The 15,724-nt window shown below is 38.4% G+C and overlaps 1 protein-coding gene across 1 annotated transcript in view; it reads right to left on the bottom strand.

Annotated features, from left to right (window-relative positions):
- The window catches only part of COG2 (component of oligomeric golgi complex 2), a 27,835-nt gene extending 16,587 nt beyond the window's left edge, over positions 1 to 11,248 (bottom strand). The window contains exons 1-9 of the mRNA XM_035320915.1: positions 11,081 to 11,248; positions 10,747 to 10,908; positions 9,893 to 9,958; positions 8,864 to 8,944; positions 8,185 to 8,288; positions 6,787 to 6,895; positions 4,753 to 4,932; positions 1,531 to 1,655; positions 95 to 221 (exon numbers count right to left, since the gene is read on the bottom strand). Of these exons, the coding sequence (XP_035176806.1) occupies positions 95 to 221; positions 1,531 to 1,655; positions 4,753 to 4,932; positions 6,787 to 6,895; positions 8,185 to 8,288; positions 8,864 to 8,944; positions 9,893 to 9,958; positions 10,747 to 10,908; positions 11,081 to 11,152 (1,026 nt within the window). The 5' untranslated portion in view covers positions 11,153 to 11,248. The remainder of the gene's footprint in view (positions 1 to 94; positions 222 to 1,530; positions 1,656 to 4,752; positions 4,933 to 6,786; positions 6,896 to 8,184; positions 8,289 to 8,863; positions 8,945 to 9,892; positions 9,959 to 10,746; positions 10,909 to 11,080) is intronic.
- Positions 11,249 to 15,724: the final 4,476 nt, after the last annotated feature.

Below are 15,724 nucleotides of genomic sequence, written 5' to 3'. Positions count from 1 at the left end.
AAAAAAAAAAAAAAAAAAAAAAAAAAAAAACACACATGGCTCATTCAGTTCTTATGTGTGTCACAAGAATAGCAAATGGAAAAAAATTAATTACCTCATGAAACACATCTGGATTTCCAGGGTTAAACAGTGATGGCAGTTTTTCTTCTAAACCACGTACTATTTCTGGCCACACTGAATTCACTAAGAAATCGTATCCAGGAACAATATCTGCTTTCTCACTGAAATAAAAGTTCAATTATTCCATGGTTATATTTTACCACCAGGCTTCTATTTGGAGGTAGGGATAACTATAAAGACACACACTGCACTAGACAAAATGTAATTACTTTTTTTTTTTATTTTTTTTTTAACATAGGCATGCTGATTTTCTTAAACTGTTCTTTCAGGTTTCATATCTGATCCCATGGCCTCAACAAAATAGTTTTTAGAATTCTGGGAGTGTTTTAAAATTTTATCAGCTACATATTTTGCAAGTGTGTCTGGAAGGAAGTACTTTTCAGCTAAGAACTCCTACTTGTATGTTTTCAAGACTTAAACAGCTCCAAACTTCGAAGAGATAACAAATAGGAGTAACATAACTAATACGATGGAATGAAAGAAGTCTTTCTTAGTTGTTCCAAGCTGTATTTATACACAATATCGTGCTTTGAAGCGAAAGATTAAAGGCTACTCTGATTATGAAAAATTATAAATTAAAAGCAGAAGACACAAGCAGTTAATTCCAGTTCAGTATGCCAAAGTCAAAACTTTCTATTTTTAAGAAGAAAAATTAAAACTTGCTGAGGGATTAAAAAAACTGAAGTGTTAGTAAAACTTAAGAGTAATAAAAAGCTCAGCAACGGACACCTAATTAAAGAGTAATTTTGCAGTCCCTAGGGGATACATCCATAGTTCTGCTAAATACAGCAGTCCACTACACTAACCAGCCTACAAACAGATGGATAAATGGATACAATTCAGTAGACATAAATTATTTAAACTTTGAAACAGGCAATTTAACTGCATAAGGAATTAAGAACTTTTTAAGAAAACGGTGGAAGTAGTATGCAAATCAATTAAACTTGTAGTTCCATTAATACAGTGAATCAAATCTCTGAGGATCTTCCCCACTTTTTGATGTATGCTAACAACCCAGTAACTTGTATTTTCTAATAGCTTTGTTATGCTCTTTTCCTTGGATGAAGCATACGAAGTTTCCTTGATTCAAAACAAACAAACAAACAAACAACAGCAACAACCAAAACCAACAAGGGATCTGGCACATTGTATTGTAAAGAATACTCAATTCTATTACTCAAATACAGGATTCTCTCTTTCCCTTCCCTGAAGGTCTGGGCCCCAACATCAGGAAAATGGGTTCACTGTTTTGAGACACAGACAAGAGACAGAAATCAAACTTGAATATGAATCTTCAGGAAAGGCCAGGTAAGTCATTTATGTATGGTAAGTAATTATGCAAGATATTTCAAAAGTGTATTGTATTTACTGTAACTTTAGTGCAACTAAAAGAAACCCCAAGGTATTCACCTTGAAATAGCTCCCCCTGTAACTTCACGCAAGAGACGGCAGTGGTGAGGAACAAACTCCAATAGTTTGTTGTACATGGCCTGAAGGCCATTAGGATGAGCTTGAATGTACTCTTCCACAATCACCTGCCAGGAAGAGTTCAACATTAAATGTCAGAAAAGTGAGTATGAAATACAGTAATGTAAGATACAGAAGTCTGCTCACTCAAAACTCCTCATATCATAACCCCCAATATTGCTGTATTTGGTAGATTGCTTTCCTAGCTTACAAGCAGAACATGCCAGTTTAAATTACTGCTTTCCTTAATGCAGAACTCTAATCAGCAAGACTGACCATAAGAATATGAATGAGCCTCTAGCTTTTGGTTGTTAGCCAACTTGCCTGGCTCCCCACCCACTGACCATGTCACTATCACCTCAAGCAGTCTGTGATGATAAATGTGTGGCTGGCAAAAGCTAATCGCTAATCAAGCCTCAGAATAAAGTCTTTTTTCTTAAATTACTTTTTTACATGTAGGGTTAAGTTGGTCCAATCCCAAATGCAGGTAAGCCAATAGACAAGAATCTTCCGTCACAATATTAAGCCTTTAAAGCAGCTAGCAAAGTGGTTTCACAGGACTGTACTTCAAGTCCAGGGAAAAGGGATAACCGTTGCCAAAAGAGCAGGCAGGCAGTACATGGATAATATGGGAAAAGGACAATAGTTTATATTTCTTGGTATTCTTCTGAGTATTTTTTTGCCTCTCACTACATAAAGAAGCAGAATAGTGCAGAAGTGGGGATAGAACAGATACTGGGAAAATTGAGAAGGAAAGACCAGTCTCCACTGCAGTTGCTACAGTGTTAGAAAGCACCCAAAGAACTCTGTTCTGTAGTGGAAAAGTCTGGATGCACCATTCTACTTCTAACATCCAAAAGTCAGCTGCTGTGTATGTTTTGTGTATCTGTGTGCATACAAAGTAAAAACAAAAAAAATTAAAAGCTTCCTTCCTTACAGAAAAAAGAAACACCCTATTGACAATGACATACAGCTCAGATTTTATCAGACAGGCTGTTCTTTCACTGGGAAAAGAAAAGTTCCATCTCTTGGCTGCTGAAAGCATTACTGAGTGGAGAAAAAAAAGGTAATTTCTTCTCCCCATCTTGATTTAGAAGAACAACTCCTTCACCAGCGGTTACACAGACTAACTTTTCACTTGCCTAGGTTGGAAAAACTATGTGGAAAACATCCTCTAAATAAAAATAAGAAGAAGAATAAGAATTAAATACCTTAAGTTCACTACTGCATTTAAGTTTAGAAAGGCACACCAGTCTAAGAAAAGGCAACTATTATTGCCTAAAGGAACATATTCAACACTTTTAGGAATAATGTTCACATTGCTTTTATGGGTCTTAATAAGAAATGTTGACTCTATACTATGAGTGGTCTCATTTTTTGTGAAAGACTAGTAGAGAAAATGCATTTAAAATATTCAGGAAGCAGAAAAATAAAAGAGCTCCTCACATCACACCTCATTTAGAGGTTTACGGAGCAAAGAGAACATTTTAAAATATCTCCATTTAAAGAGTAATGGCAATAAAAGAAAATCTGGACAGCAAAAGGAAAGATGCAGCAATAGCGTGACTTGGGACTCAAAGCTGCTGAAAAGTGCTATCTATTTCAGAGGCAACGATGAGAGAAAGGAGATCTATTCTGCCTTCTGTTAACATACGCCAAGTCAAGCAAAGGCTTATTTGCAATCACCAAGACAGCTCTCGTACCTTATGGCCTTTCCTCCCCACAGACCCAGCAATGAAAACCGTGGACCATTCATCATCACAATACTGCTGAGAGGTTCATAATGCTAGCTCTAGTACAGCAACTTTACAGACCTGGTGTTGGCCCAGTTTAACCTACTCTGTAAGACCAGTAAGTTTAATGGTTTTCTGAAACACTCTGACAACCTAGCGAAAGCCAGGGAAACTGTCTGCAACAGGGCAGGCAGCATTAAAGTTTATGTTGTAAAATGGCACTGATTCACAGTACGGAACAAATATCCCCTGAAATGATATGCAGTCATTACCTAACATAGACAGTCTCTAATTCCCAACACATTGATGAAAAATTAGCTCACATTTATTGCCACCTCCCCTCTTAAAGTGGGGAAAAGTAGCCTTGTTGTTATGGAAACACCACTTCAGCATATCTATTAAAACCATAACAAACTCATTTTATCAGTTTTGTTTAAACACAGCAAAATATTCAATCTTAAAATTCATTTTTATATTTTCACTGAAGCTTGAAACTAGAGTCACTATGATACAATCACAGATGCTTGAAATGTTTTTAGTGGCAACTGCAGGTGTGCTGACAGGCAAGAAAAATTGGGCACAACCGACTGACTTGTGGCAGGTTTCTCACTTACCTTTCCTTTTTTTTTTTTTTTTTTTTTAGAAGGATTACATTAACATCAACTACAACAGAAAGAAAAAAAATAGCATAGACTATTTAGTTCAGAGGAAGTGGTAAGAACAAAGCAGTACCAGAAGGTGATGAAACATTTTACAGGTAGCAGCACAGCAAAAGCTGCACAGTCAAGAGAATTATCATAAAGTCCTCTAATTTCAGCAAATTTAATCAGTAGTCTGTGACTGGTCCAACTCAGTATTGTAAACTGATGTCCTAATAATAAGTTTCTCACAAATTGAGAACTGGCCACCTGACATGTTTTCTTCCACTACATAACAGCAAATGCTTCCTAAACAAACCTGTGTTCTTGCTCCTGCTGTTGGGCTGGTACAGCTGGGAACAGCAGATACTGCCTCTACAGAAGCAAAGGGAACTGCAGTAAGAACTATTTGTGCTGCTTTTGCCTGGTACTGAGCCAGTAGATGAGAAAGGCACACCTCTGACCTGATCCAATGCACCCTGTTCCCCAGTGAACTGTATTTTACTCCAGCCATATGCTTGGTTTAAGGTTTGTTATTTGGATTTCCCCCCTGACCCAAGCAAAATGTAGGTAACAGGATATAACTGAAATTGATGACAGGAGAAAAGAGAATTCCTCCACCTTTTTCCTTAAATAGGAACAACAAACTGACACCATTAGGGGCCAGTTCTCCTGCTCTCTTAACAAAAGAACTCTGACGCTCCTATCCAAAGCTGGAAGATAACAACAACAAAAAAAACACAAGTATTCTTGCAAGACAGATCATTTTCTTAGGATTCTTGATTTTATCTTACCTCATCTATATAAGGTTTCACAAGTACTTGACCAACTAACGCCTCTGCATCTCTTGTTTTGTCAATTGTTGCGTAAGTGCGAAGACAGTGACGTATGATGTCAACGTTTGAAGTTTGAAGGCCTTCCAAGAGCAGCCCTTCAAGAGACTGCTGCAACATAGCTGTTATTCCAGCTATACGCTATGAAGAGAAACAAAATAGTAGTTTAAAAAAATTAAAAGCAAAGCCTTGCCATTAAAGCTTAAGCAATTTTTTTTCCAGAAATACGTAATTTGGCTTTCAATTTTCATTTGAAAGGTACACAAGTCTTGAAAACTGTCAACATTAAAAGATCACGAACACAGTTTAATGGGTTACCGAAGTTAAAAGTTACATAAAAAGGCACCTACTTTCCTCTGTATATTGAAAGAGACATGGTAAGTTATGCAAGGTCTCCTTTATACTGAAGAAATGAGTCAATAACTGTTCCTCGTTCAACTGAACCACCATGTTTGATAAATCACAAAACCTTTTCAATGCGTTACCAGGGATGACAGCTGTGGCATTTATGCCTAACTGTCAGAAACTAAAACTGTGGTGTGTTCCTGGCACAACTTGTCAAGTAACTGCAAACCAAAGACACTGAATTACACTAGCAACAAATGACATGCCATTAGACTCCTTCTGGCCTCTGCCTAACAGCTGCTTCAGTCAACACACATCCTCCTGTCTGCTAACCGTATTTCCTGATCTGTAACATCTCTTCCACTATATCCAATTCATTGTCACACTAGCTGCAGATAATACTCCTGGCCCAGGATGGTCCCTTGCAGCTCTGTATTTGAAGTGAGTTCAATGATGCACGTTAATTTAATCATAGTTGAACTACCAATTTAACAAGTCACAAACATTTTCCCTCTGGCATTTTGCATGCTATATTGCATCCATCCGTCTTAAACTCATTTTTTCAATAACCACAGAATCTGCTCTGAATATGCAGAACCAGTAACCCAATTGCTGACTAGTCCTGGAAACTATGATCTCATGACAACTATGACATTGATGCGTTATCAAATTTTTCATCACAAATTCAAAACATAGCACCATATGGGCTACTACGAAGAAAATGAACTCTGCTCCAGCCAAAATCAGTACAGCAACAACAGGTTCAAAACAAGTCCTGGTAAGTATTGTTAAGCCAGCCACACAACAAAGGTTGTTCCTCCCACCATAAATACGACTCTGCTGCTCACATTTATGAATTAACATATGCGGAATTAACAGCGGGGGTTCACAAGACTGTTCAGTTTCCAGAACAGTCTTGTGAACAGTCCATGAATCAACGTGGTATCCTTAAAGTCTTGAGATAAAACACACTCGTATCACCAATACGCATGTATACACAGTGAAAAACTATGAAGTTTAGCTCAAAAGCCATTAAGAATGACAGCTTTCATGCTCATCTGCTTAAAACATTACCCGATTTCCATATGACATACTTTTTAAGCACTACTTTTCATTCCCTCTCTCCAATGAATGGATAGGGAAAAAAGGCGAAAAAAAAAACACCAAGTCATCTTTTCCATTTGACAGCTATTAAAAACAGGCTATCAGGGAGACTAGCCTACCAGCCTGGATACCAAGAATTAGGCACTAAATATCAATAAAAGACAAGCTTCAATTTATTCCAGTCAACCACTCTTAAGACATTCCACTTCTATTTTGATCTGTACACTGCAGTTAACAAAAACAACATAAATCTGTGGAACTAGGCCTCGCTATCAGTATGCCGACTAACTGCAAGACATAATAGACTAACAAAAGTGTTTGTTATATTTTCTACTATTATGTCAAATTATTTATCCTAAAGAAGTTAGTAAGCAAAGCGTAAGCTCTCAGAGGAAATAACACTTCCAGTCTACTGATAAAATGGCCTCTTGAAACTCATTTCTCCTGTAAATCAATCCAGTAAAACTCTGTGGAAACAGACATTTGCCTTCCAATTTAAATATTTCTGCTTGCTCCTGTAAGTGTTAAGCTGGCTACAATACCTACCGGTCTCACTTTGTCCAAAAGGGGCATTCCTTTGCTTTGTACTGCATGGAATTGTAGTTGATTAAATTCTGTGGCAATTCTCTCTAATACCTGTCCAGTTACCAGTGGGCTGGAAGAGAGATAATGAGAACACAGTTAGATCCTTACAAATATACTCAATTTCAGTTGTAGCAGATAAACAACAATTGGGGGAAAACATTGTCTATTACAAATATTTGGAATTCAGATAGGTACTAGTGCTGTCACAGAATAATAATCTGGAACAAAATTAGAGTTGTTTTAAATTCACTATGATATGAAACTGGTGAAGCAGAAGCTGAGAAACGAGAGATGCTCACCATCAACACCAGAGTGTGAAGCATTGCTTTCTACAGGCAAGGCTGCTTATTGTCACAGAAAAGTCAGTCTTAACAGAACTCAGAAACTGCAGTTAAGTGCTCTTCACAATCCAGATTTGCTCATTTCCCCTTCTGTCATACAGTAAAACCAAAAACAGGTATCTCAAACAATCCTACAATCCTACGCTTCTCAGGTCTATATGGTCCCAATAATTAGCCTAAATTTTGAGCCACTTACATACAATCTTGCTTCCAAACATGACTGCAAAGTCTCTCACCCTTACAGAAAATATTTGCACATGCTTTCTCCCTCTAGGTGTCAACTGATTTGTCTGTTAACTTCCCCCCACTCACTACCATGCAATCCAGTGTACAGAGTGGAAGAGCACCAGAACATTTATCACATTTAAACAAGCTTATGAAATCGTCTTTTTCCTCCACCTTTAAGTTGCACTTGCATCCCAGTTAACTATTCCAAGTGCCTGGCTGGTAAACTGGTTCCAAAACTAGCCGAAAGACAGTTTCCCTCTCTCAAAGGTAGAGGGAAAGGATGCTTTCCATTAAGTTGTTAAAAATCAAAACTCAGCAGTCTGACTAGAATTTGTCACAGTCCTGTCTTTTCAGATTTTTTCAGAAGTATTACTGGTGTGGCTTGCATGCCTTAGACTATTTTTGCAACAGTCCTGTCAGTTATACATAAGCAGGGAAAGCAAGAAAAGCTATTCCACGCTTTACTTCCAAACAATATCGGAAAAGACGTGCATTTGCAGGACTAGAGGGTCGTTTGGACATGACAGGATTAGGGACTTCCTAGGGAAAAAAATACCATTTTATGCAAACTTTAGCACTACAAGTAATTCAAAACGACAACTGACAGAAGTCTAAAGTTGAAAAAATGATAAAATAAATCTCATATTCCATCAGAGTTAAATGTCTAAAGATATATTCTAATATTTGCAAATTTATCTCCAATATCATTAAATTAAATTAGTCTCATTGATATTAAAAAAAAACAAACAAACACACAAGTGTTTACTTTTGTTTGTGTTTTTGTTATTACCTGTTTCCCTCTAAAGAGGACAATTCATTAGTGCCTTGGGAATGTAGAATTTTCTCAATTTTCTCAACTGACTGAATAACATGAATAAGTCTCAGGACACACATCTGTAATTAAAGAAAGATCTTTTACGTCTGACCGCAATCCCATTACATTATATAACCACCCTGGAAATCTTTTGGATTTTCTTTTTTGGTGTACTTTTTTTTTCCATTACTGTTGCAAGTTTTCTCCCTCCACCTTAACTTTTGAATCATGTCTCAGTTAAAGTATTGCTCGTGTAAGCCTATAAAACCCATGAATTTTTCCAAGTTAAGCAAAAAGACAAATATCAGTTCTCCCACATAAAAAAATTAAATGGCCATATGTTGATTACATTCATAATATACAAGTTTATATAATCCTACAAGCAGAAACAAGAGCAACTGTAATTAAGAAAAAAAGCCAACCAAACATAAATGTTTTTGTCAAAAAAAAAAAGTTAAAAAAAGGATTTACATCATTAAGACTGTAAAAACAAAGTCAGTCAACCAAACCCTCTTATTTTTAATAAATGCAAAATTCCATGGAATATGCATCCACACAGCCTAGAACTTTTAAAACTCAATTTTATTGGGGTTAATGTCAAAAACAGAATTTGACCCAGTGAGGATTTTTCAAGGTAATAAATTGTCTGTTGTACCTTTTTTCTTCTAATATCTTCTTGTTTAGACAGCCGGTCATCCACCGCCCGAATTCCTTCACTGACACATGATTTTAGGCTCTGTGAAAGAAAAATTCAGTATGAAAAGCTGGATTCCCACTATGAAGAACATGTTTAAAAAAAAAACAAAACTGTGAATTCTAAATTCCTGAAACAGGAGACATCAACAAGAACACAGGACAAATAAAAGCTATAGTATGTCAACTACTCTCAAAGAGAAAAAGACAGAAATAAGACTAAGTAACTTTAGTATAATCTTAGTATAACCTGCTCGTAAAGTACTGCCATGACAAGTATCATTATTTCAAGCAAAGTGTTTTCTCAGTAACTTATAGAGTACAACCCCCCTTTCACCCAGAGCTAAGTAATAAAACCAGTATGATTTTATGTCTTCAAACTGAAGTTGAAAGCCAGATTTAAATAGCAATTTCTTTATAATAAATAGTTCTCTAGGTGAACCTATTACATATTATAAATGTGAACCTATTCTCAGTTTTAGACATCAAGGCTAAGATACTTGATGGAACATTCATGCAGCAAATATCCACCTGAATCAGCTGCCAACATGATCAATAATTGCCCTTCACTAAATGCTAACTCACAGTGAAAGAACAAGAATCAGACCGATTCAAAGTGGGTGATCTTTCATGGTTCAACCACAGGGCCAAGGAAGAAGTCTCTGGTGGGACTGTCTTTAATCTGACTTATTTACTCCCATCTCCAAGTTACTGAGATATTAAAATAGCTGCAATATCTGCAGGAAGTTACCTTGCAGAAGTCCATTCACTGATCACACTTAAAAGATTCTTTACCTCTGGATTGAAAGGCACTACAAAAAACATAAGCCTACTAGAACTGCTAGAAAACACAACGCCTCTCATATTACCTAAGAATAGAATTTTCAGAGAGAAAACAATTGCAATTATTAGCATAAGTAAAACATTTACATATTATATGAAAGTGAATCGAAGATTACCAAGCCGTGTATAATGACTGTTTTGAGCATACCATAACTTCTTCCCTTAACTGTCCCAAAGGTACAGAAAGCTGGTTAAGGGCCTTGTCCATGCCAACCTAAAGAAATTGCCAAAAAAAAATACTGTAACTCTTCTGGTAAGTTCATACGTAAATTACTGACAAAGTCTATCGTTTTAAAGATACAGAAAGAGAAATGAGGTATCTCCTATAATGGCCTCCAGTTTTAAGTGCAATGCATAAATACGTTACTTCCAATGAGGGCATAAAGTATCAGTCCGTTTTTGGCACATAAAGCCAAAAATGAAAGAAAAGCTTGACTTACGGATTTTTTTTTTTCCCAATAGAGAAGATAAAACTCAATCTTTGAATCTGTATAATGTTATAAATTGGAATAAAATAGCAGGAGACACAGTGGACAAGAAATTTTAGTACGAAAATGATTAAAATTCTCAGCAAAGTGGTTTGGGTTTTCTAAGAATACATAGCTGTATACTAAGTTTGAAGAGTCCTAAAAGAATCTTTCAAAATGACCTTATTTGCATCTTTGCTATTAAATTTTTAATGATTTATTCCCTTCAATTTTTAGAAGCGTTAGCAGATAAAAACAAGAAGTGTCTGCCTTGAATCTACCTTCCTAATGAATTATTTTTTTTAGGACAAATGCATACATCTAAATCATTTATTATGGGTCAACAGCAATTCTGTACTGCAGTTAAATTCTGTAGGAATGGTCTTGCAGTTTCTCTCAATGCAAGGGGTCACAGTTTAAGACTTCTTAAACCTAATATATCAAAGTAGCAGCCATACACTTCTCACATGAAAAATAAGAATCACACTAAGACACGTTAAGTCTGAACCTCACAGTACCATTTAGTAACACTTACTAGATTTGTTGAGAGATTAACAAAGTCTGCATAGTCCTTATTTATGAGCTCTACCATGGCCGTTTTAAGGAGTTTGTAATAGAGCTCCAGATCCTCTCTGAGCTCCTCCAACTGCACGCGTTTCCTGCACTCCGATACAAAGTGATCAACGTCAAAATCCGGCTGGAAACGAAGCAGGAAAGGGAGACGGATGTAAGTAAAAACTTCAAGAACACACACAGCGCTCCTCCCCTCCAAATACAGCGTGCCACATACGAATGAGCTGACCCCGCCGCAGACCCCGCAGGAGCACCCCCACCGCCCGCAGCGCCCTGCCCCGGCTGCCCCCAGCCACCTTCATGAACTCGTCCTTGTCAAAGCAGAGGTTGTCGGGGCCCCGCGGCAGGTTCATCTTCTTCGCCTCCATGACGGGCCGCGGCTACCGGGAGCACCGGGGCTGACAGGCCCAGGAGCCGCCGCTGCCAGCGCGACACCCCCACCCCCCCCGCGGCCCGGACGGGGCGGGCCGGGGCGTGCGCCATGAGCGGGCCGGGCCGGGCGCTGCAGCGCCCCCTGGAGCGCTCCGGGCCGCACTGCGGGCGGGGAGGCCCCCCGAGCACAAAATGGCGGGCGGGGAGAGGTCTTCGTGGTTTTAGGCGGTGTCCTTCTAGGAGGCGGGGGTATTTCTGTACGGCTCAGCCTCTCCCAGCCTCCTCGGAGAAAGTCCTCCGGTTCTTCCCCCTTTGAAGGCAGCAGAAGTGGGTGAAGCGGGTGCTGGTGCCCCACAGCAGCTCCCCAGAACACGAAAGTGACTCATGCACGTAAAGCCATGCACAAGCTGTGGAAACACAGGTGGAAAGCAGCTCCTGGAGGCGTTTTGGGACAGGCCCCTTACTTTCAGCAGGGTCACCCAGAGGCAGCTGTGGTGTGCTATGTCCCCTTGGGGTTTAGGTGTCTTGAGGGACAGAGGCCCAGCTCCTCTCTGGGCAATTTGTGCCAGTGCCTGACTGCTCTAACAGCAAAAAACAGCTTTTCCTTAGGTGTCAGCGTGTTTCATTTTATGCACATGTATTGCCGAGTATCAGGAATCCAATTAGAGCGTAATTCACCTCCTCGATCCTTTGGCTCTCCAGCAAACCCTCTCTTAACATCTGTCCTTCAAAGTCTTTGATTTGAGGTTTCTTGCACATTAGTAAAGGCAACTTTGACTCTAAAAAGGCACCCTGCTGTCATTTGTGCTTCTGTATGCCACCTCAGTATGGAAGACAAAAACGACCTCCTTCCTCACACGTATGCTTTATGGGTTTAACCTTGCCTTAGTGAACTCAGTTCAAAGCCGTATTGAGCAATTTTAACAGTGTACCTGCTGTAGTGCTCCCTGCACCTCCACAGATGGGTGGAAGAGACTCTCCTGATGCTACAGGCATAGATTTTGGTAGGGTGGGCTTCAGCCTGTAGACCTGCTGCGCTTCATAGGTTGTAGCAGGGCAAAAGCATACACCAGAGTCTAACTTGTTGAGTGATTCGCTCCCGTGAGCTGGTGTGTGAGTTAGGATTTCATGAGTTATCAGAAAGATGAAGAGCTGAGCAGTCCAGTAACGACTGTGGGCACGTACATCCTCTGGCTGGCTCAGACGTTGGCAGACATGGTTTATAGCTCAAACGTATTGTTAGCTGAAAAGCAGGAAAGATATACCTACTGCATAAATCCACATTCCCCCCTCCCCCAGTAGATGTGACTATACGTATCTGATCAAAAAATTGTTTATTATGTTGTGATATGTCTTCATAGTGGTATAGGAATAAAACCATATTGATGCTCTGCTATATTTTTTAATTTAATGCGTTGAATGTTGGAAATTAAAATTCTAAACAATATTAAATGTGTATGCTTTAAAAAGGAGTTACACGTACTTTTTTAAGATCTTTTTTGTTCACTAAGACAAATGTGCTAAAAAGACCTACTGTTGCATTTATATTTTTGTTTACAAAGTTCTTCTTACATAGTTCTTTGAGGAAAAAAGAGTATGCTTCCACGTGAATATATTTATTGATGACCTCTTTACAGCCTTTGGATTTATTGGTGTAATTGTAAAATAACCATGAACTCTGGGTAATGTAATAATTTGCCAATGGAAACTGCAATATAACACGTTCAGTAAGTTAATGGTAAAACCAGAAATAAGCAGTCATCTTCATCTGGTAGAGCTATGCACAAAGCAGAGTATCCCCATGACATAAGTGAGGGAATAAGCCATTCCAGAGTTGTATGAAGCTATCTTTACTTCTATTATTTCTGTGCTAGTATTATTTATTTCATTTCTACTATTAAACTCTTCAACCATTTCCTTTCCTGACTCTAATCACTGTCATTCAAAGATTTCCAGGACTAGCAAAGCATGATTTTTACCTTTTTTTCCCATCTTCCTTTCTGAGACACAAAGATACGACACTTAAAAATGTCTTGTGAAAGCTGTTATCACTATTTAATCTGCAGTTTTTGGATGATGTATGATTAATGGAACTCATTGGATTAATGAAGAGAAAGCATCTGAAAGTCCATCTCAGTATTACTGCTACTATATGAAAAGGGATGATGTAGGGGCCAGAGAGTAGAAAAGCTACATTTAGCTTTTGTGTGGGTGCTGAGTTTTAAAAATTCCAGCATCCCTTCTCATTCTCAAATAAAGAACATTTTGAAGGATGCATAATGATATGACAAATCATATTTAGTATAATTGTGTCATCATTTTTGAAGCCTGCCAATGACTAATCCACTTATCTTGGAAATACTTCCATTCCAATATGCATTAGTTAAGTTGGGAAGGAAAGTATCTACTTTTACCTCCCACCACATTCTTAAGATTTCTCTCTGTTCTTATCATTTTAAAAAGCTCAAGGCGTTGCATACAATTTCTGATAAAGGAGAAAAGTGTGACAGCATGCATCATGCAGGGACAGAGATACTACAATTAATTTGTGGTAGACGCTCCAGGTACCAAGAACCTTTAGGAAATGTAGATAATATTAGACAAACTACCATGCTAGCATTGATGTATTGGTTTGAGTGCCTTGCATGTCTAAAATGACATCTCCATCAATGTGTCACTTGGCTCTGGCAGAACTGTGAATGAAAAAATCTGTTTTGGCTGCTTTCAGTAGATGTTAAAAACAATGAACTCCAATTAAGAAATGGAAGTTCACAGCAGAAAATGGTATTTTTCTAATATTGATGTTTTACTAACTGCCTTTTATTTGTTTTCTTTTGGGGCATAAGACATGGGAATGAAACTCATTACATGAATACAGGGAGAAGAGTTTATGTCCCCGGTTCAAGTCCTGAGCACTGAAGTCAATGAGTGAAAGCTACTGATTTCTGCGATAACTGTCTGCTATTACAACACATGTCACTGCCTCACCCCAAAGACATAGATAATTCTAGTCTGGTCAGTGAGGCTGTAATATTAATATGCAACTTAAGAACAAAACCAAACAAGACAAAAAAATCTTGGGCCTAAATGGACAAGGTAAAGAAGTTTGCTAATTTCTCAAGTGATGGGTCTTGGAAGCCAAATGTAAAATTGCAGTAACACCATTGTTTTGAGAGTATATTAAAATACGATTGTTTTAAGTATGATATGTGCTGTAAGATTGATAGTGAATGTGTGTAATATGTAGAACTGGAGTGTGAAAATGGACCAGCCAAAAACATGTTTTGAACATGTATTTTGTTAAAACATTGCAGAATAGCCCCTGTTCCCTGATGTGTTAAGTACAGGCTAGTACTTTATATCAAAGACATGTCCAGTACAGACAGATGAGGAGAGAGGGAGGCAGTGGGAGAGACAGTGAAGAAGGAGGCTTCAGCTCTCTCATGCTTGAGTTGCCTTACCCAAACAGAAATCTAACAGAGAGGGGCTGCTTAACTTCTGACATGCTGCCTCAGTGACCCAAATAGTAACTGAAAAAAGCTATGGGTTTCTACCTTCTCCTGCTGACAAGCTTCACTGTGACAGTGAGTGAAGCTCTCAAAATGGAGCATAATTATTTTGAGATAATCTGAAAATTTATTCTGGGCTGTTGACGTCTCAGCTGGCTACTTGGAGCTTAATGATATACCCGGCACCACAGAAGTGTCAATGCTGGAGCTGAGATAACTGCCTATGGCTGATTCAGCAGACTCTTACCCAAAATTCAGAGATTATCAACTTATTTCCATTGGGAGGGGAAACAGATGGTAGAGGTGCTTATTTCTTTGAGTCATCCTAATTTACAACAAAGTCCAAAAACCTATCTACTTTAAAGGAGAGAATTCAAACAACAGCGTAATGTATTTGTTTATAGATCCCAACCTCCTTTAGCCAGAGCTCTGCCCAAAAGTGCCTTTGAGGCTTTTCATCAGGATTACATTAGTCATGACTGTCCAGAAGATCACTGCTGTTGCTTTTGCTTTGTGTTCTAACTTCCGATTCTCTCACTCTGTCACGTACATACATCCGTGGAAGACTACCTAGAGAAATCCTTGTGCATATGCAGCTTGTATTTCTCTGTGGTCTCACACTTGATTGTTTGATTGTTTTGTACTGTGGTCTGTAACTGTGTTTTGGTGGTATATGGCATGATTTCAGCCACCTGGTTTCTTAAAGGAGCACTGTCATTTCTTACAGATATCAAAAAAGAAAAATTACAATTTTGTGTTGCAAGTTCTGTGAGGTTTAATCAAGTCCACAGTATGAATGTACTGTGGAAGAGCCAGGAAACACAAATTTTCTGCTTTTCTCCTTTCCTAATAGCTGTCTGTTAGAGAAGGAGATAGATGGAAGTTTAGGTGTCCCTCGACAATAGGGGTTAAGCATTTTTAGCATTTGCATTGGTAACCACTGGATGTCACTAATGCTTCAGACAAACACAGAAATACATGCACATTTTTCAGGCTGTAAAAAAAAAAAAAAGACTTAAGGAGCAGAAGGTCTTGAGAAGTATTTCTTTGTGGAATGGG

The sequence above is a fragment of the Oxyura jamaicensis genome, chromosome 3 (genome assembly GCF_011077185.1).
Source record: "Oxyura jamaicensis isolate SHBP4307 breed ruddy duck chromosome 3, BPBGC_Ojam_1.0, whole genome shotgun sequence".
NCBI lineage: Eukaryota > Metazoa > Chordata > Aves > Anseriformes > Anatidae > Oxyura > Oxyura jamaicensis.
This window is presented reverse-complemented; position numbering and strand designations above follow the sequence as displayed.